The sequence below is a fragment of the Dryobates pubescens genome, chromosome 11, assembly GCF_014839835.1.
Source record: "Dryobates pubescens isolate bDryPub1 chromosome 11, bDryPub1.pri, whole genome shotgun sequence".
Taxonomy (NCBI): domain Eukaryota; kingdom Metazoa; phylum Chordata; class Aves; order Piciformes; family Picidae; genus Dryobates; species Dryobates pubescens.
In genome coordinates this window covers 23,039,086-23,061,177 of record NC_071622.1, presented here as the reverse complement: position 1 = coordinate 23,061,177, position 22,092 = coordinate 23,039,086, and the positions used below count along the sequence as shown (strand labels likewise).

The following is a 22,092-nucleotide window of genomic DNA, read 5'->3' as shown; positions in this document are numbered from 1 at the left end:
ATATTTGAAGAGCAGACTCAGTAGCCTCTGTAAGATTTTGACACTTTGTAGCTCTTTCCCTTCATGGCACAGCAGCTTCTGCTTGAGGTAGGGTTTAAATGTCAAACTACCGAAAAATAACGGGGGGGGGAAGCAGGGGAGGGGGGGAAGCAAAGAGCACCTACATGCACATGCTTGTTTAGTCATGAGGTCTGTGGTGACAGGTTGGACTCTATGCTCTTTGCGGTCTCTTCCAACCTTGGTGATTCTGTGTGATTCTCTGTGACCACTTCTATTGCCCATCCTAATTAATGAAGAAACTCTAATGGCCCAAATGCAGGGAACCACTGGATATCATAAAGAGCTGCAGAACTACCATGTGAGCATTGCTTTGTGCAGGGGTAGCCAACAACCATCCACATGTACTGGGCCTGCCAGTCACTCACTGTGAGAAATATTCTCCCAAATAGCAGCTACTTAGCAAGAAGGTATCTGCTCAGTTAATCAATAAAGTGGTTTGGTTTTGTTCCTTAGATAAAGCCAAGAGAGAGACTCATAACATCACTAGAATATGTAAGTACCTTTTATAACACAGCCTGGATTATAGTAGCTTTACTATAGACTGTGCATGATCCTAGTGTCTCATACATTCTCCATTGGACAAAACTTACGTGAATGAAGTAAAACCAGTTGCTACCAACTAAACGTAGCAGGTATGATGCTCTAGTATCACAAGTTTGTCATAAACTCATATTAAGCATTTCTGTCCTAAAGGAATTATTATCACAAGCTCTAGGTTCCTGAGCATGTTCCTGAACTTCAGCAAAAGTTCTGTTTCCTTGCTCTTACATAACAACACAGTCTAAGCATAAGTTCTACAGAGAATCATGGAGACTACCAGAGCCAACAGACCTTACACTTCACAAGGGTTACCTGCCTTGTACTTCATTTGTTCAAGCTCACCATTTCAGGAGCTGCTCAAAGCCAATTTAAATTGTCTCTGCAGATGTAATTTTGTTTACCTTTTATTGTTCTCCATGTCTTAAACTAGATTCCTTGTGCCCTTGTGCCCATAGAAGCAGTATAATTTGGCACTGACCTCTGGATACACCTTTCTAGCAAACCCTAAGGCAAGTTCAGCGGCCCTCTTTTTACAGTCATCTAAGTTACGACACTGGATTTCTTTGCAAAAGAGGCGAACAATACAATTGTGATTTTTCAGTTAACTCTGCAGCAGAAGAGGTCACTGCTATCCTCCATGCCTTCTACAGAAGACTGACTGTGAAAAGTCTGTGCTCTTTTCTAAACTCAGTCTACAGAGATACTGCACCTCTTTTGAGGTGAGGAACTCTGCAACTTATTCTGCACCAAGCTGCCAGTATAGCATCAATATCAAAGCTTGCCAGTCTAAATATCACTCTCTGTGCTAACACTGAGTACTGTTTTATAATACAAATAGTAATTGATTCCAATGGTCTCCAGACCAAAATTACTTCAGTGGCATCCATTAGCATTTGTGGCATGAAATTCAGTAGTGTATTCTACATTATTAGAAAATAATAATGCACAAGATTGACTTTAAATTACAGTTTAAAATGAAAAAAAAAAATCACTTGTGTCCATTAGTTTTAATTCCATCAATTGAATCTTTTCAATCATCTAATTCTATCGTTTCCTCTCATTCTTATGATGTATACTTCATACATCCCATTAAACAGACATACCTGGTCTCAAAAGGTATGCACAAACTTTAAATGCAGTGCAGCATTAGCCTTGCTTTTCCTTCTCAGTTGTATTTGGTGTAAAGAAGAACAGGTTAGGAATTTCCAGCATTATTCTGTTCCGGTGAAGGACACACAGTTGCCCTGTTTCTTGCTATGATCCCAATCCACCTAAACCAACCAGACACTTCTCAGCACTACCCAGCAAGCCTCTCTTCCCTTTGGTATATGTGCAGTAGAACGCAATGGAGAACAGTTTCCTGACTACTGCATCTTGAAGAGCAAACCTGCTAACCCACATCCCCAGCTGCTTCTGAGCCAGTTCCCAAGGTGTGAGTCAAATACACTCTGCTCACTTTGGTGTTTTATCTTTGTTCTTTTCTGTCCTTGTGGTTTCCATGAGTAAAAAGCTGGAAGGACCTGTTTGTTCTCTGCTGATGGCAAACTGTAACATCCACTTGAAAAAGCATTAAATCCACTAGTTTATGCTGAATCACAAGAAGAAATCTGTTCCTATCCACCCTGGAAACGTGTGCTGGACACTGCTAGAAAACTATCACAGAGGCATGAGATACAACAAAACTGTATGAAAATCACCAATCTAATTAGTTAAGAAACTAGTAAATGTCAATCAGGCAGGAGGAATCTCATTGTAAACATACTGCAAAAATAAAAATATTTTGAAGTAATGGGTTTTCAAAACACATAAACCCCCCAATTATCTTAATTATTTTGTTGTTACAGACTCAGGTTAGCCCCAAGGAAGGGTGGCAAGTTTATAGCTCAGCCCAGGATCCTGATGGCCGTTGCATTTGCACTGTTGTTGCACCTGAACAGAACCTGTGTTCAAGAGATGCCAAAAGCAGGCAACTCAGGCAACTGCTAGAGAAGGTAAGTCTTCAAAAAAAAAAAAAATTCCACCTTTTAATCACTAAACCTCCCATGGAATTCCACTCCTCTCTCTCTAATACATAATGGATAGATAATTGAAGAGTTACCTAATAAAAGTATTTCTTCAGGGTATATCCCCTACCTGTGTTCTCAGCACTGCTCATTATTTATCTGTTTTACTGACAGACACACCTTTCCCAACCCAAGCCACTTATCTCTAGCAAACTGAAGCTGCATCTTCCTTCTTGTTCACTACTCACAAAATTCTTCCTTACACACAGACAGGACTGGTTATTCTGTGTAAAAACAGTTACAAATCTCACCTCTAGCTAGCTACTTGCTGTGGGGCTTAAACTATAGCTTCTGCTTCAATCATATGAGATTCTTGAAGGTCATTACATGTTTCTTATCAACAAACAAGAAGATGTAGGCATCATGGCATCTGCAAAGCAGGCTGTACAGAGAAGAAAGTTCTAATTTTCTTTCAATTGTTCTTCTTTCAGATAATACTGTCTTCATTCTCTTGGTGGTACAGATTTGCCCCAAAGAATCCCATTCTGATTTCCAGTATTTGCTATTGCCCATATAGTAACACCAGTGCTCTGTTATTTCAGTATTTTTCTAGCTATAGAAAAAATCACTCCATTATGAAATACCATCAGATCCCCACAGATTTTACTTAAAAAACTGTGAACTCCAGCAGGGACTTAGTTTCAGGTTATGAGGGGGAGGGCACTGATGAACCATTACACAGAGTAGGAGCTGCCTCCCCTCATGCTGTCTATTTATCAGAGGAAGACTTCAGTCCCCAGAACATTTACCCTCCCAACAGTAAAATATTCAAATAAAAAGCAGCTTTCCTGAATCCATGCACTCTGTAGATCACAATACACTAGTTTCAAACATGAATAACAGTTCAAACATTGCATATTCTTGCAAACAACAGGACTACTGCCAGCTTTGTCAGGCAGCAGGGAGACTTTGGGGTTTGGTTTTGTTGGTTTGGGGTTTGTTTTTTTCACTTGAGCCAAACCTTCAGTCTGGTGTTTGATACATTTATAGCAATCTGCTTTATTCGCATTTTGGGAAAACAAAACATTTATTGAACTAGAATAACTGCACTTGCAGCATGTATCATTTTTATGACTGACAAAGGCTTTGCTTTTATAACAGATAGTTTAATATATATGTAATTTACTCTAGATGATAGTCTTGTCTCATGGTAAAAGTGCTTGCTATAGCTACAAAGTAACTTACTTCACAAAAGTTACTTCAACATTCACTACTCTTCGGAGCGGGGGCGGGGGGGGGGGGGGGGGGGGGGGGAAGTGGATTTCTACCAATGAGACAATTGGATACAATTTCTAATTTTATATCTACTTCAAAAATCATGAATGAACATCTAAGGATGCAGACAGCCCAGCTGATCTGAATTCCCTATACTGAATTATTACATAAATGCCTACTAGCAATAAAAATCACACACTTCATACTAAGCAGTATCTCCAGTCCTCCATCCTGTCCCTCCCAAAGTGCTTGGGAGGGAACACACACTCTGCAGTACATCCTAAAGAACAGCACATCTACTACAAGTGGCAGAGTAGATTCCATTGCCTAACAGCCTTTTTTGATGATGCTGCAAGGACATCTCTCTACCTCAAATAAGCTATTCCAAATAATTTATGGCTTCACGGTCTTGCTCCCAATAGCCCTATTTCAGCCCTGCTCCCCAGGTTTTGTCCTGTCATGCAATTATGGAATTCAAGACTATCCTGTGGTATAAATGACTGACAAATACAGCACTGACATGAAGTTCAGGCAATAAAATGTGCTTAACTATGTAACCAGGAAAAAAATAAAATAAGTAAAACAACAAAAAAGTGCATTTAGAGAGTGTTCTTCTTTAACAGGTTCAGAATATGTCCCAGTCCATTGAAGTTTTAAATCTACGGACTCAGAGGGATTTCCAGTATGTTTTAAAAATGGAAACACAAATGAAAGGGCTGAAGGCCAAGTTTCGACAACTGGAAGATGATCGGAAGACGTTAATGACAAAGCATTTTCAAGTAGGTTTTATTTTAACAATAACTTTGAAAGCCTGCTGAAAGCAATGTACTTAGCAGCAATGCATGGACTGCTAAGATCTCATCTTGAAATGCTCATACAAGAGCAACATTAACAAGAGAAGCCTAACAAATCTTTTTTAATGATGATAATCTTTTGCTCTGGTTAATTTAATTTTAATAGGGAGTAACTATTAATTACTAAGTCATTAGAGAAATGTCACTGTAAACAGATTTCTGGTTTTTTCTCTATCAATGTGCATGTCATACTGAGAAATTTATGTTCATTCAAGCTTCAATAACAAATGGGAATATCCAATGGGATGAACAGCAAACAACTAGAGAGTCCTGCACTTCTACTGTTGCCTGACATTTACTGTGGTTGAAGGGAAGTCTATAATAAATCAGGTTATTGTAATTTTTGTCCAGTACAATTAAGATCTAATTTCATGTCTGAAAGTTTTCTGTTTTGAACTTGGGATGGGGAGGAAAGCAATCATTCCCAGTCACATTCCTGTGATTAGAAAAATACTTCCATAGAATTTTAATGACAAGGAAAAACACATACCAGTGTTTTTGTGAAGAAGGAAGGTTGCAGAGATCACAAAACAATATTGTGCATTCTACAAAAGCTGTCTGAAGTACTCTTAAGGAAAAGAAAATTAACAAAAGCACATTGAAGTTCTTTAACTCTGATAAAATGATACTTTTGAGACTGCGAGATATTAAAGATCTAGAAAATACATGTTGTGGATTACATTATGTTAACCAAATACATAGTCTTTTAAAGCATTTATTGAAGTTCACATAAAATGAAATTAATTTTCTAATTGGTGCTAAAGTTAGATAAGCCATAGCTAAGGGGTCTAACTTATTTTTCAGAGAAACTGAGTATCCAATGTGTCTTAATGATATCAGGAATTAAGTAAACTAATCACATTACTGAACTTGCTATCATTCTTAGTTTAGATTAGAGTTTGAATATATACTTCCAGTTAGTTTCAGGTAGTAAAAAAAATGTTATTACTCATCCCTGCAACAACAACACACTTGATTAACGCTTTTCTGTATTCCCATTATAATTTTCCTTGGGAACAAAATATCAAAATTTGAATGTCTGACACATGTTGTCAATAGTGGCAAATTTCTGCACTACTCTAACCTTTTAAATATTCAATACTTGTATTGGACTGTCATTTAACTTCAGTTTGACAGCTTGCCAGGAGTATAAAACTGATTTCCAGCCAATCAAGTTATAGAGTAATTGAAAAGGTCAACATAATACAATAGGCTGCTGGCTTTCTGAAAGTTGATCTACTAAAATTGCAGTGCTTTATCTTTCCTTAGACAAAGAAACTCATTCTCCCCACAGCACAACCTCTCACAACAGCAGGCAGGAAATACCAGCATACATCTACCACCCATTCATATTGCAGTACAAATTCGTTCTTGTACCACTCATCATAGCAACAAGCTAGGAGTGTCAGCAGAAACCAGTAAAATTATTCATCACGAAAACACAAATCTTTATTTGTGTATTTACTGAGATGTTTCTGATGCTGTGGTTCCATGTTGGTGAGAACCAAAGAGCACAAATTTGTTCCAGATCATGTTTAGCATAATGGTCATACTTCAGTTAAATCAGCATCAGCCAAGGAGGAGACAGCTGATCACCATGAAAAGTTACAGCAGCTTGGTCAAATGACAGCTCATCTAGCATAAATCCTGTCAGAAATGAGTTACCCCCACTAATTCCTTAAACACGTTTTATCTTCCTAAATTCTTACTGGCTTTACAACGGTTTCCGTCATGGCTTACCCATGAGTTTTGGCAGTTCACTGGTCTTCAGAAACAAAGCCTCAGGTCAGAATTCCAAAGCTTTGGCTTCTGGAGCTCTGCTCTCTATATCACAAAGTCTACTCTCCTTGTCATCAAAGTAACTGTTCATTTTAACAGGTTTAAAGCAGACCCAAGTTTAGTTTTTAATTAGAACAGTATAATAAATAAGTTTTCACTGTAGACAAAAGACTTCCCACTTCTTTCTGTTTCAGCAGTTCTGCTACTATAATGTAACTGGAAGACCCTTTGAGAAAAGAACTAATAGAACTCCTAATACTGTCAAATCCATTCATAATTACATAGCTGCTTATATTTCAAAATACAATTTGCTAGCTATAAAGATGGCCTGCATGCAAAGTAGATTTCCTAACAACAAATATAAGTATTTATTTCAAGTAAATAATAAATCAAATATGAAAGCAATATGGATGTATTAGCTAAATGGTGAAGAGATACTGCAGGCTATCTTAGAACATGTTCAGGAGGGAAAAACACAGAGGTAGATCTTCAAGCACCTCAAATGCTGACCCTGCCTATCAGCTTCTTTCACAAATGCAAAAATGCATTCAGCATCATCACTTTATTTATTTTGGAAACATCCTACCCTCTTTATTGCATACTAAGTAAAAGTGATGCAGCAAACTAAACACCTGTCTTCACACATCTTGGTGACTACACTAACCTCTACACACGTTTACTTCTGCACCTGTTCAGCTTCCATTTAGTTCTCTTCTGCTTTCTCTTTTAACCTGCTTGCTACTCCAGGTATTCTTCAGGACTTACTTTTTAACCCATCCAATAGCCTCTCCCTGTGTGCCCTCATCTGTACCAAATCTCTATTGCCACCTAATGCTAGTACCTAATACATCTTTATTTCCATCCTTGTCTTGTTTTTTTCATTCTTACATCTCCTCACGTCTCTGACACTTGCCCATGAAAGTCCCTGCTGCTTCCTCAAATTACAAAAAGACATACAAATCTCTGTATACAGATGATACATCAGGGACAACCTCTCTGCTTTCCAGTAAAGCAAACCCTTTGGACTGTGAGGATTTTTCTGTTGTTGTTGTTTCTGCAGAATAGTAGCCAAACAAAAAACAACCTCAAACAATTAGTTTAGATTTAACAAAGCCCTCATGATTAGTGCATTTAAAGAATAACTAAGAAATGAAAGAAGAGCAGCCAATATAGGTTACAAACCGAGACAAATCTTCAGCAAAAGTCTGAGAAAGATGCAATCTGAGATTCTGGAGTGGAACCTTATTTTATTTAATCAATGTTTTGTATCAGGATTGGCAATGCAACAACAACAACTGCACAAGGCAAAAAAACCCCAACATTTGTGGTAGTCTAGAATATAGGACAGCTAAGGAAGTTCAAAGGCACTTAGTAATGCAGCAGGATGATAAATAGAAAGTGCAAGGAACCAAGGATTCTAGTTTCATAAGAAAGAGGTATATACAACTGTGGACAGAACAGAACTAGAGAGTGTTCAACAGCCATTTAGAAAGTAACGAATTCAGTACTTCTAAGGAGTGAAATAGAAATTAGCAGCTGACCAACAATGACAGCATTGTAAAACACCACTGTGTGTTCAGGCATAATCACCTTCTCTCAAGAAAGACACGCTTAGCAAGGATTTATATCCTCTGAATGGAAAGCCAAACGTTCAGCAGGTTTGGTTCAGATCACTTGCAGTTAATTGTGTATTTCAGTAGGAAAACTCTTCTCTCTTACATTTTATCTACTGCTTATGACCATTAAGTCTGAGGTTCCTAAGACTTTCACAATACACTGACAATAGTAACTAAAATCAGCAATAATTTTCAAGTATCTTTTCATAATCAGGCATAAATATTACATTAAAAGGAATTAAGGGATTGAACTCTGTAATGGTTTTAGTGCTCCCACACACTTTTCCCTCCAGCCTCCTCCCTTGCCTCTTACCAAGACAGGGAGGGAAAAAAGGGCAAGGAGTTTTTTTCCAGTTGACTCACACAGAATATTTACTCCTCCACTACAAAAGTATCAGGCTACATCAGTGTACATATGAAACGTAAAGAAAGGGAACGGGAAAATACTGCCCAGAAATCCCAAAAACAAGCAAAAGACACTGGTACTCCCAGGACTCGGAAAGTGAGAGAGAGACCTAGAGTACCCTGTCCAGGATGGTAATGCCCTACAGCTGTGAAATGCCATAAATCCATGATTTTCTAGCAAGGAATATCAGTCTGTTTTTCAAACCACCCCAAACTCCTTTAAACTGCTCTGACACACATTTGATTGCTTTTAACAGGATTTGAAAGAAAAGATGGATGAGCTCCTGCCACTGATCCCAGTTCTGGAACAATACAAAACTGATGCCAAACTAATCACCCAGTTCAAGGAGGAAATTAGGAATCTGTCTACTGTCCTTACTGGGATTCAGGAAGAAATTGGTGCTTATGACTATGAGGAACTACACCAGCGTGTACTCAGTTTAGAAACCAGGCTTCGAGACTGCATGAAAAAGCTCAGTAAGTTAACCATTTCATGGCAACTTTGGTCCCTCAGCTGCGTATTTTTAGTCATCTCTCTACAGAAAGATGATGGTCTCTTTTTGCTTGATTGATGAAAGATTGCATTATATTCTGATCCATGCCACCCTAATAAAAGTCAAGAGTAAGTGAACTTAAGGCCAGTTGTATCATTCTAAGTTTACACAATTGTGTCTCATAATGATCTGCCCTACTGTATACAGAAGGAGTTAAGAAGGAAAATTGTAATACACAGCAACTTTAAAATCTAAGAGTTTGACAGCTGACTGGAGAGCTACAGATGCTCTTTCAAAAAAGCTCGGGCAGGCATAGCTACTTGAGCCATCTTTGGGATCTGTGGGAAAAAATAGTGGGAAGTAAACTAGAATCACATTCAAGATGCTCACATCATAACCCTGTCATCTCACTGATACCCGAGAAGCTGCTCTGACTATCATCTTTAGAGTTGTAATTCTGGCATTAAGAGAAATGTGCCATTCTCCAATTTGCAATACAACAGAATTAAGCATCACACATAATTTAAGGGTACAGAGCATGGGTTTTATAGGAAGCATTGCAACAACCCATTGTGAGACTGAGCCTCCATCTTGGTTGCTCTCATGGCAGCCTGAGTTAGAAAAAGCAAATACTGAACATCTCTGAAATACAGTGCTTGCTTGGTATCACTATCAAAACTGAAAGCCTCTATCAGCATCAAGTATCACCCTTAACTTTCATTATCCAAAGATATTCATAATCACAGTGCCGTCTCCCTGCTCCCTGGCATATCTATACATTCTGAAACTCCTGAATGGTTTCCTGTAGCAGTCTGGATTGCTACAGCCAACAATCCAGTCCCAGTAGGAGAAGTAAATAATTTGTAAATTAACTCTGAACATGAATAAATTATAAATTCCAAGGTTCAGCCCTGTGATAAGCATCTCAGTTATCAATTGTGTGATGGTTACTTCTAAATACTCCATGTGACATGAAATATATTAGTAACTTGAGAAGCAGTGCTTCTTTATTTTTGTGAGGCAGTGGAATGAGAAAAATCTAGGTTAGGTTATCCTCTTTAATTATTTATTTTGAATCTCTTTATTTTAAACTAGAAATAACACAATGATGATGGGCTAAAATACATGAAAGACTTCTTCAAACAGAAATTTCTTATGATCCTATTTTCATCTCAGTACACACACATAATAGCATATTACTGCCTTGGCAGGAGGCAGGCAGGAGAAAACGGCTGCATTGCAATACTGCAGTAAGCAAGAACATTCCTATAAATAGACAGTATTTTCCAATAGTGAATCTTCCACGAAGTTTATTAGACACCAAAACGTCATCAGTTTATCTTCAATGAGCATCTTGTTTTCTTTGCCTTTACAGCCTACTCTTGTAACATTCCTTAGTCAAGTGACTGCAGTATAAAATACATTTTGTACACTAGAACGAGCTGCTGCACTCACAGGGGCTATTTCTTGTGTTCTTCATGCACATTTCCTCTCCTATCTATCTTGGATTCCTGCAGCACATTACACTTCTTTTGATGTACTGCTGTAAAAAGACCTCTATTAAAAATATGTGTACTAACAACAGAGATAAGAAAATTGTATGAAAGATACTGTATGAAAGATTATTATAAATTATTAAAAGATATTTGGCCTTCTCAGGCTCTAATACAGATTTCTCATCTTTACTGGCATTATTCCCTGGTCTTAGATGTTTACATTACTTTTATGCTTGCCTACTAATGGACTGGCTGTACTTCTGGAGTACTCTTGTGTGCCTTTTAAAATAAAACCAGCTTCAGTTAAGCTTTCTGTGAGCAACTCCTGAAAACTGGTACTGTGTGTTCAGATCAGCAAGCATAAAGAGACACAGCTTTCATGTCTGGACCTTCCTCCCAGCCACATTTACCATGATGGAGACCCAGCTGTGATGTTCCATGCCAGTCTGATATCCTGTGGTAGCAGAAAACTGACTGGCCCCAATATGCCACAGGATCTGGCTTGAGTCTTCACAGATGTTGTTGTGTTTCACAATATAATTACCTAACCATTGCATGTAATAGTCATTTTCCATCCTTCTCCCTAGCAGGTGTTTTCCAGCAATATAATGCATTATTTATATTGTCCTGGTCACTTAAAAGGCATCTTCCATCTGCACTGGCAACACTTTCAACACTCATTAGCATACAGTAAGCAGTTGCCTTACTTTCACTGAGGTTTAATGATTACCACAGTAGTTGTGATGACTGAAACTTGCTCCTTCTCTTTGGAATAAGAGAAAATTCAGGGTGAAGCTGCTGAGAAATGTGACCACGAAACTTTTAAAAGGGTACATGCAGTTAACATATACAGTTATGTATTTATGGGTCCTTTGCTGGCAGCCATGCAAGGCACATGCATTTCAAAGAGAATGCAGGTTGCCCACTATGCTTGGGACCTTCCTGTTCTTGCCATAATGTGTGTTTAGGAAATTGGAAAAGAAAAATGTGGACAACATTCATAGAAGCCAATACTCCTCCAAATTTTGCTTATGAAATATGAATAGAGTAGACACATTGGACTCATTTGTAGCTACACCTGACTATAGTGCAGAATCTAAACAATGTTTTACAGAAGCATTTTTGGTTAGAGGAAAGTAGAATATTCTGTGCAACCGTAATTATCTATCTGGAAAGTTGTGAGAAACTACCAGAAGCTGTTCTGAAGATAGCTAGAGATAGTTAGTTGATTGATCTGGTCTCTGTAATGCAAATGAATATTGATAGCTGCCATATATACTAAGTGAGTGTATGATTTATAGAAGGACTTGCAAGGGTAATAAAACCTAAACATTCTCTTGAAGTGCTGCTAAGCATCATTATTCTTTGTAGGTTATTCGTAAGGGGAAATGAAGAAAGTAATTTTTTCGGTGGTTACACAAACGGCTTCCAAGTATTCACTACTTGCACTGTTCTGCTTATGGTCAATTTCATCACAACAACTATATTGTGAAGGAATGGAGAATTAGTTCTTGCCTCACAGATGTATGTCTGTTGTCCTGCACAGCATTATACACAAAGCATTATATTCTAGTTATTAGAGCTTGACAAGAGGAAGCCCCTGGATTCTTCTGCATGTGTGCAATTGCTTGCCATATAATCTTTTCCTTCAGTGTTCCTGAACTTCCTGACATTCGCTAGTATGGAGAGGTATTTGACCTACCTTTTCCCTAGCACCTGTTCCTTCTCCTATCAAGGAATTAAAGAGCAAAGGTTTACTAGCAACCTTTACTAGAAACTTTTGATGCAGTTATAAAAAAGGCTTTCAAATCAAGCATAAGCCAATTTTAACTCTCAGCCATCTCACTGCTATAAAAAATTCATAGACCAGAAGTATTTCCCATTTCACATGACAGTTGTCTATGTTCTATTTCCCTACATACAAAATGAGCCACGAAAGTGTTAAGTACACGATCCTGCCTTTCACTGTATTAGTTTCACCATTCTCTAGCAAGAAACCACAGCATGCAAGGTCAGTTTTAATAGATCCACACAAACAGTTGTAAGAATTTGGGCTGGGATTAGACCAACACATTTGACAGTAAAGTAGACAACAAGAAGCTGTTTCCAGTGCTGGTGGAGGAGCAAAAATAATTTCTTGCACTGGACACAAAGTTGAAGGTGCTTATAACCACACACAGAAAACTCAGCATGCTTTGTCAGTGAACTGTACATTGAGTTTTACCCTTGAAAGAGTTGTTGTTCATTTAACTTTTGTATCAAATGCAAAGTCAGGCTTGGGAAAGACATAAGGGAATTATCTTTGTCAAGTCAGTATCAGAAATTATTTCAGTGTTAAACAGATTGATAAACCGTGTATCATAGTAATGTCATCAAAATGCTGTGATATCCATCTGGAATAAATGGGACTCAGCACACAAATCTAGCATCAAAAGACTGTAAGAAACTTCATTCCTATTACACCCCACTTTACTAGCTGTGAATGAAATCCCCACAGGCAGTTCACCCCCTTCTGACTGGCTGAAACAGGCTCACACAATACATTCCTTGCCAGTTACAGAAAGCAAAAAACCTGGATGTGATGTAGCTCTCTCCTTTTCACCAAGTAAATACACTTAACAGCAGACACAATTTTCTACATTTCCCAGATAGAATTATACAATAGAGCACAACCATGTATCATGGAGGAACACTTATTTTTACATTGAAAAAAAAAAAAAATAATCACTGGGTCACCTTATTTTTTTTTTTACACTTATGGAACATTATTTCTTAACAAACTTGCTATTTCGCACAATCACCTATACATCCCTGTGTGATATTAAACCTCTTGGTAAATATATTAATTCCACTAGGGGCTTGTTGCTAATAGGTATGTTATTAATGTCCCCTAAAATATAGATTTCTGGATTGTTAGGAAGGTCAGTATTCAAGATCATATCGACTTTCATTATTTCTGTGTAGACAGTCTAATACGAGACAGACTAATGGATTAGAAGCCAAGCAATACAGCCAAGTCTGCTGAATAATTCTCATATTTGTTTTCTTAACTTCAGACAGACCCCTAGTACTGGAACAGCTACGTGTGTGTAACCACAGAGCAGCCAGACATCCATTTTGTGTACAAGCTCATTTCTTCCTGTCTGTGCTTAACAGAATCACAGAAACATTCAGGTTGGAAAAGACCCTCGGGACCATCAAGCCCAACCGATAACCCTACTCTACAAAGTTCACCCCTAAACCATATCCCCAAGCACCACATCCAAACCACCTTTAAACACATCCAGGGCTGGTGACTCAACCAATTCCATGGGCAGCACATTTCAATGCCTGAACACTCGTTCTGTGAAAAAACTCTTCCTAATGTCGATTCTAAGCCTGCCCTGGTGCAGCTTGAGGCCCTTCCCTCAGGTTCTGTTGCTAACTACCTGTGTGGCCATCACCAACCTCTCCATGACATCCTTTCAGATAGGTGCAGAGAGCGATAAGCTCTCCCCTCAGCCTCTCAGCCTCCTCTTTTTCAAACTAAACAGCCCCAGCTCCTTCAGTCACTCATGCCCAGAAAATGTAACTCTGCTTCAAAATATATCAAACCAAAAATATACACAAGGGTTTTTTTATTTGTATATTTTTACTTATTTCTATTACTACTCAATATGGAAAAGCTCATGTGGTGAAAATGACAATCCTTCTCCAACACAGAAGCATGAATCCCCTGCAGCCACCATTTAGTTTAGATCATTTGGACTTGTGCTTTTACTGATGTCATGAGAGTTGAGTAATTATTTGCACTAATGCATTTGTTTTTCTACTTTCAGCATGTGGCAAATTGATGAAAATTACAGGCCCCATTACAGTCAAGATATCTGGAACCCGATTTGGAGCCTGGATGACAGATCCCTTAGCATCAGAGAAAAATAACCGAGTATGTTAAGACACTGACTATCTGTGTGTCCTTCGGGAGTTTTACTTGCTTTATTTTCACCTTTAAAAAGTTATTTGTCCCCTAGCAGGTTACACCCACCTACTTCCCTCATGTTCTCTGTTAAACATCCTCAGAGAAAAGGCAACAATGTCTCTGTGAAAAATAGCCAAGTTAGCTAAGCACCACTGTGCCATTTGCTTGAACTTTTTCACGGATGGCCTACGCCTATCTGAACTAACTACATATTATTTTTTTCCTCCCATGTTTAATTAAAGTTGAGTTTTTAAGAACCCAAGTAATATAACACAAACATCAACAGTTTTCCCCAAGAGCACAACCCATAATGCAGCAGAATCAAAATTTGTATGGATAGGTCCAGTATAAGCTGTATTCAGACCATCTGCAATCTCAGATCCAAGTGATATTATTGTTTGGATCTGCAATAGGATCTTAAAATTTGCCACAGCTTTGAGCAGGTGCTCTCTCCACCAAGGGGCTTTTGAAGTCAAAATACTATGTTTCATGTGTGTGAGACCCACAAGGTTAATCTTTTGAATGCAGAACAAAAACAAGCAAAGGTAATAGAAAAGGCAACATACAAATGTTAGTAACTAAAGATTTGTGTGCAGCTATCCTCTGCCTGCCATGCAGGTTTATTATTGACCCCAGGAATCTCAGGAGAGCAGTAAACTCTGTTGAGCCCAATCTTGTCCTGAGGAAGTTTCTTCTGCCACCTCAGAGTGCCAGTGGCTACTCCACAACAATGCCCATGGTCCCCCACCTCCAGCAGCACCTGCTTCCCTCTGTGGCCCCCTCCCATATAGCCTGCAGCCCTACAACCTTCTCCCCAGAAGCCCCCACATTCCCTACTAACACTGTAGTTAGCAAGAGTCTTCTTGAGAATGCACCTGTATAGGTAAGTTCTTATTCAGAAAATCAAGAGTTCCTCATGTGACTGTAATGTACTTGGATAGCCTGTTGCAAACCTAAAACCTTTCCACCTTTTTCTGCAAGCTATCCATCATGCCATATCATGATCATGTACTGCAGCTTGTGTTCCAGATGTTTACTCCCAATCTCTGTTTTCTTTCCAGGTCTGGTACATGGATAGTTACACTAACAATAAAATTGTCCGTGAATACAAATCAATTGCAGACTTTGTCAGTGGGGCTGAATCAAGGACATACAACCTTCCATTCAAATGGGCAGGAACCAACCATGTTGTCTACAATGGCTCCCTCTATTTCAACAAGTATCAGAGCAACATCATCATCAAATACAGCTTTGACACTGGGCGGGTGCTTGCACAGCGTAGCCTTGAGTATGCTGGCTTTCATAATGTCTACCCTTACACCTGGGGTGGCTTTTCTGATATTGACCTGATGGCAGATGAAATTGGGCTATGGGCTGTCTATGCCACCAACCAGAATGCAGGCAACATTGTCATCAGCCAGCTAAACCAGGATACTCTGGAGGTGCTGAAGAGCTGGAGTACAGGCTACCCAAAGAGAAGTGCTGGAGAATCCTTCATGATCTGTGGCACCTTGTACGTTACTAACTCTCACTTAACAGGAGCCAAGGTCTACTATTCTTATTCCACCAAAACCTCCACTTATGAGTATACAGACATTCCTTTCCATAACCAGTACTTTCATATATCCATGCTTGACTACAATGCAAGAGATAGAGCTCTCTATGCCTGGAATAACGGACATCAAGTCCTGTTTAATGTCACCCTTTTCCACGTCATTAAAACTGAAGATGACACATAATTTTCTTCCCCTTCCCTTTCCCTCACCTCTCCCCCTCAAAGCAGTGTCATTTGTGATAAACTCTAAAAGCATCCATCTCTCTCAGTTCCTTTTAATTTACAATTCTTTTTTCATTAAGGAGAAGCAACATTTTCTACCATAAAATGCATTTCAAATATGGCTGAGCCTGTTGGAATTAAAAGCATCTTAACTCATGATTCTATAAGGTCTGTAAAGACCTTGTCTTGAAAGCACTAAAGAGAACTTAAGTGGCTAAGGACAGTTTTTAAAAGATTATGATCTGCCTTATTTTAGAGTCAGAGACTAATGGTGGCTTAAATGCATGAATGTCTTTTTCTTACCTCATTTTTTGTTTTAATCTATTGCTCAATATCAGGAAATATTTTTGGTAGTGTCAGACACATATTGCACACTGTGTATATATATATATTAATTTTTTTTTAATTTATTCCAAAAGAAAGATCTATCAATTTAATTTACTTGGACATGGAGTATGATTCATTTTGCCATCACCCAATTTCAGATGTGGTGCTGTACAGTATGTTTTTAAATCTCTTGCAAACATTTTATCAACAGTATGTATTTCTACCATTGTAACCACCATTGTGCAATTGTATCTCTTCACTTCTGTGAAAGTAAACTAAGTACTATTTTTTATAAAATATATTGAAGCTTAATTGCAGTCCTGGCTATGGGTCAATCAAAAGTGGCAAAACTCGAAGAAAAGGTTGTTATTTCCAAGAAAGACCAACGGCTTCTCAGGTGAATGATCCCTATTCTCAGCTTTGCTTGGTAGACCCATTCTTATTTGCCATTGATGCTTCCTGGCAAATTTACAACTTTGAAGCCTCATGCCAGTCCCAGCTTTACAGTTGTTTGCCCTGCCCAATTTTTGTCTCATGCTGTTGGCCTTTCTCTCTCAATCTCAATTTCCCCTACTCTCTTTCCTTCCACTGTTTTACTTCCTATGTTTATGCTCACTGCCTGATCTGGGCTTTAGAAAAGAATCTGAAAGCAGGCTCTGCCCATGCCTCCAGACTCAGCATGTGAGCTCATCCTGTATTTGTGCTGTTCTGTGGCAGTGAGGAGCGATGTTACAAGTCAAGCTGGCTTCTCCTGTCTGCCTGTCTCCTCATTCATAACAGAAGAATTTTATCTGTTAACAAAGTTCTCCTCTGGGATGAAAGCAATCACAGAGCATACAAAGCAAGAGGGTCAAAGCTCACATGATCAGTGTGGCACGTGGTAGCCCCCATGTTGCTTACCCTTGCTAAAAACAGCCACAACAAGCCAACCTCTTGCTAAAAGGTTTGGGATTTGCTAGCAGTAATATTGCTACTTACAGTCAAAACTGATGCCTGTAAGAAACTGAAAGGTACATAGCTTGCTAAACTGGCCAATTACAAATTGGGAAGGGGGCAATATTTTATTCAGAAAAAGGAACAAGGTGCTATTTATCTGTGTTGGCATACATAGGGAGAAACTACCATTAAGATCTAGTTAAGTTGGGCTGTCGCATAATGGAAAAAGACAAGAATCTGAAAAACTGGGTGGAAACTGTGTTCCTCAAAAAACCTGAGATTCTCGTTATGAATCGAAGCTGGACTCATAGAAAAGCAAGAACATTTATGAAAATGGTCCTATTTAAGAACAGCCAAAAAAAAATTAAATACATAAAAAAATTGACAGATCTATTTTGAAGACATTTGATTTGCTAATTCTTCCAGCATACCAAGCTGAGACCACATTTACAAGTCTGCTTTAAAATATAAGTCCATGTAAGCTGAACAACAAATTGTCTTTTTTTTTTAAAAATATATATTATATAATATTATTATATAAGTATATATTATTGCAAAATGAAACTATAACTAGGCTTTTAAAAACTGATAACAGATGAAAACCCCACCAAATTACATTACAACATGACCAGAAAAAAAGTTACTCCCCTGCTTCCATTTCCCCCTTCCTGCCTGACTGAAATGAGAGCTGTAATCCATTACAGTCAGTTACACAGGATTTGCAAATGCAGAGTTCAGCTGGACAGATTAAGCCACTTCACTCCTGTAACCAGCCTCCCTGTATTGACAATGGAACGTCCTCTGTGACTCATTTATAAAAGGTATGACATAGGACAACATCTGGCCACAAAGAGGGTTCAGAGTTTTATCAAAAATCCAAAACCAAACCCTAAACACCCCCCACCCCCCCAGTAATTTCACTAAAATGGAACTTTTTCACAAATAGAACATTCTTAGAAGCAACAGCCATTAAGACTGAGAAATTAAACTTCTTCCTACTCTATCATCATAACCTAGACGAATAGTCTAGTAGATCACTGGACATGAAAAAAACCCAACAGGTTGCTACCATATTTCTTGATGTGAATTTCATACTGTGTAATTAGCATGCATACACCAGTACAAGTTGCTAACAGTTCTTACAGTAAGACTAATCTCACCGGATTTCAATGCCATTTAGTTAACCATTTAAAGGGTAACAGATTCCTGTTAGTCAAAGGAAAGAAAGAGACTACTACAGGGTGCTAGAGATGGGTGCATATGAGAGGTAGAAGAGGCAACTTTGAAGAGTGATTTGTCCTGCTGGTGAAGCTACTGTGATACAGCATAGAAGTTATACCTAGAGAAATCCTTTCTTTCTAAATTAGTAGCAATGGGTTGGATTCCAATACATTTAAACATAAAACAACAACTCATACAGCATCAATACAAGAAAACAGGCTGAGACATTATCAAGGAAGTACCACTGCTTCCCACTAAAGAGAATTCATTTTTTCTGTAAGACAGTGTTACCACCTGAATCTTCCAAACTGGAAATTCCAAAGTCATATTCACAATGCCTCAATACAAGCAGATATGTCACCAGCTTTGTCTTCTTAATTGAGCACACACAAAAATCTTCATAATATAGCAGCAATCTACATACAAATCAGTAAATAAAGTTTTATTCTCATAGTTGAAGCATAGGCTGTTTGTTACAATGAGGTACTTACGCTATACAGGAAAAAAATAATCTCCTTAAACATGAGAAAACTGATTGTAGGGCCTATTTTAGTATCTTAATGAGACCTCCTGCTTCAAGGGATAAACAGGTAAAAGGACCACGCCATTTCCATGCCCCAAACTGAATTCTCAAATTTCACAGAGCTGTGCTACCAGCAGATGTACACAACCACAAATCTATCACAGGAACAGAAGTCTGACAATCTACCAGGCATGCCTCTCCTGAGGGAGCCTAAGGAACATGAACAATACAGACTGAAAAGCTCTCAGCTTTTTCCCTGTAACAGGCTAACAATTCCCTACCACAAAACAGGTAGAACAAACCTCCGCAGAGAAAGCTGCTGAAACAGTAATAATCTTTTATAGTCCCCTCTGGCAATTTTTTCCAGTGAGTAACTACCAAGTCTATTGTTATGCACACAGACTGTTCAGCCTGCCCTCTCTGTCACAGTTTGCTAAGCATACCGCCGGCAGAGTGACTCAGTGGAGCCTGCTGGCACTGTAGTCACTGCTAGCAAAAGAAGGTATTTAATTTGAAAAAATGAAGATAAAATATTTGAATGAGCCAGAGTTGTACAGTGTTTTAATCAGATTATTTGTAGTTAAGAGCATTCTTTTCTAGACAAGCTCAAGGACACTAGCTATCACTCAGCTCAGCAGGCTGTATCCACAGCAAAGGAAGAGAGAATCTTTGTTTCAAACCACAGCCTGAATAAATTCCTTACCTAGCAATTTGTCATAATAAACAACTGCTACGAGAGTGCTAGAGTAGAGATAAACAAACCATTCACAGCAAATTACTCATCCAGTTAATTGGTTCCTTTTCTTGTTCAAGAATTCCCAGGGAACCCTCTTGATTTTAATGCTAGTTAAAACGCTTGTCCAGATGTCAAAATCATTTGGATGGATGTGTACATTCAAGCATTCCCTGCTGCAAATCCCATGCTACATCCCCAGCATTTTGGAAGGAATACTGACCATTTGGGCATCTTTTCCACAAGTGGCCAACGAGGGCGGCAGCAGCAGTGTCTTGGAACACAGCTAGATCTCAGCCCACAATTTCCCTACTGCACTAATTCTGAGGAGACCAACTCTTGTTCCTTACATTCTGTAACAACTGCATCCCACCAGCAGCTCACACACAAAAGGACTCAAGCATGCAAAGACCAGCTTCCACAGATCATAAGATTCTAGTCCTGAAACTCACTTTCCCGCCAAGAATAGAGCATCTTATTCCCAAAATAAAAAGCAACACTCATTTGCTAGGATGAGTTTTCCTCAGTAATTCTCCCATACAAGACCATAAACATGCACATCAATATGCAAGCAAATAAATTAACTAGAAACTAATCCTAGAACTACAGAATAATAAAGTTATTTCTCCCCCAGAAAACAGATTGTTTAGGTTATGCAAATACCATTATTACTGGGGTTTCTGCTGGGAAACTGAGGAGACTGTTAGCCAGCACCAGGTTGGAGGTACTATAAAACGCTGATGGTGCAGTATTGGCTCTTGCTGGGCTCTAAAAACCAGATGTACTACATTGATACAATAGCTATGAGCACAGACTCACGAAAATGAGACGTGCAGGGGCTTTCTTCAAACTGCAATGAGAACATCCACCTGACTAGTCCAGTATTACGATCAAGTAGCACTCTTATAATCTGTGAACTCCTGCAGACTTTCAGTTGCTGTCTACCAGCGCATTTAATAAGCACTTCAAGACAACTTCTAGCCTTCCACATCTCTTTCCTCAGAGGTCTCTCACTTAAGTAGCACACATTGTGTCAGACAAGCCGCAAGGGTGATGAACACAAGAGACAAGTCCTTTCTGCAGCTCTCATTCTATTCAGCAGGCATTATTCACAAGTACAGAGAGTGGCCCCAGCTATCAAAACACTGTATTTCCTCTGAAACCACCACATGGAAGAAATCTTCACTCTTCAAATACAAATCATGTTTACTGATTTTATATCAATAGGAGTTGCACAAGGTTCTCGTAAGTCTTCAAGGTTCTTAAAAGTTAAGGATATGTATCTCTATCTCTGAAATAGAGGCAAGGAAGAAAACTCAGATCTTCTTTAGAGTCAGAAACTTCTGCTTGACTCACACAGCTTGCCAGTTGAGCAGCAGAGCCTATGGAGTTTTCCTCTATCTACTGCTCTAGTCCAAGTAAAACAGACCTAAATCAAAGCCAGCAGCAACTCTCCACAGCCAGTTGCATCTTTGGAAGCTAATGAAATCTTTCTCACCAACAGTTTTGTTGAGCTTTACACCAGCTCAGAATTTTAAGCCCTATCCACCTCACAGCAGAAACTGTGTTCCTAGCATGGTGCCCCTACAGGTAACCGAAGACTCTTCTGGTTCTGGTAATCAGAAGATGCTGGAGTACACACACTTACAGCTCTCCACTGACAGTCCAAGTGAGTTCCCAAGGGCCCCCACACTGCTGCAACTGCTCATTTATAGGCAAGTGCAATCTTCAAGTATTGTAACACTCTTGAGGTCCTGTGACAGATACAGTTATCTATAGCTTTATATGCTTTGTATCATTTAGGATTACTTTCGTTCTTCATTCAAAAGAACTCACAACACTAAAACTTCACTTACAGTGGCGTTAATAAATGTATTAAAGTGATTTGTAAATCAGTTATGTAAAAGAGCCCTTTAGGATGAAAACATTTATTGTTGACTTACTACTAAAGCAGCCACTAATTTCTGACTTCTGTAAATGAGCATTTGCTCAATATTCTCTAGTCCTGTCTGTTCCCTGTGGAGAAAACAACTTATTTCACTTACTAGTTAGTCCTACTATCCCAGGCAGTGAATCCCTGGACGCTGCTCCCTTC

General features: G+C 38.8%; 1 protein-coding gene across 1 annotated transcript in view; it reads left to right on the top strand.

Moving 5' to 3' along the window:
* Positions 1–16,916, top strand: part of OLFM3 (olfactomedin 3) — a 47,702-nt gene extending 30,786 nt beyond the window's left edge. The window contains exons 2-6 of the mRNA XM_054165529.1: positions 2,445–2,591; positions 4,502–4,657; positions 8,790–9,009; positions 14,341–14,447; positions 15,542–16,916. Of these exons, the coding sequence (XP_054021504.1) occupies positions 2,445–2,591; positions 4,502–4,657; positions 8,790–9,009; positions 14,341–14,447; positions 15,542–16,219 (1,308 nt within the window). The 3' untranslated portion in view covers positions 16,220–16,916. The remainder of the gene's footprint in view (positions 1–2,444; positions 2,592–4,501; positions 4,658–8,789; positions 9,010–14,340; positions 14,448–15,541) is intronic.
* The last annotated feature ends 5,176 nt before the right edge of the window (positions 16,917–22,092 follow it).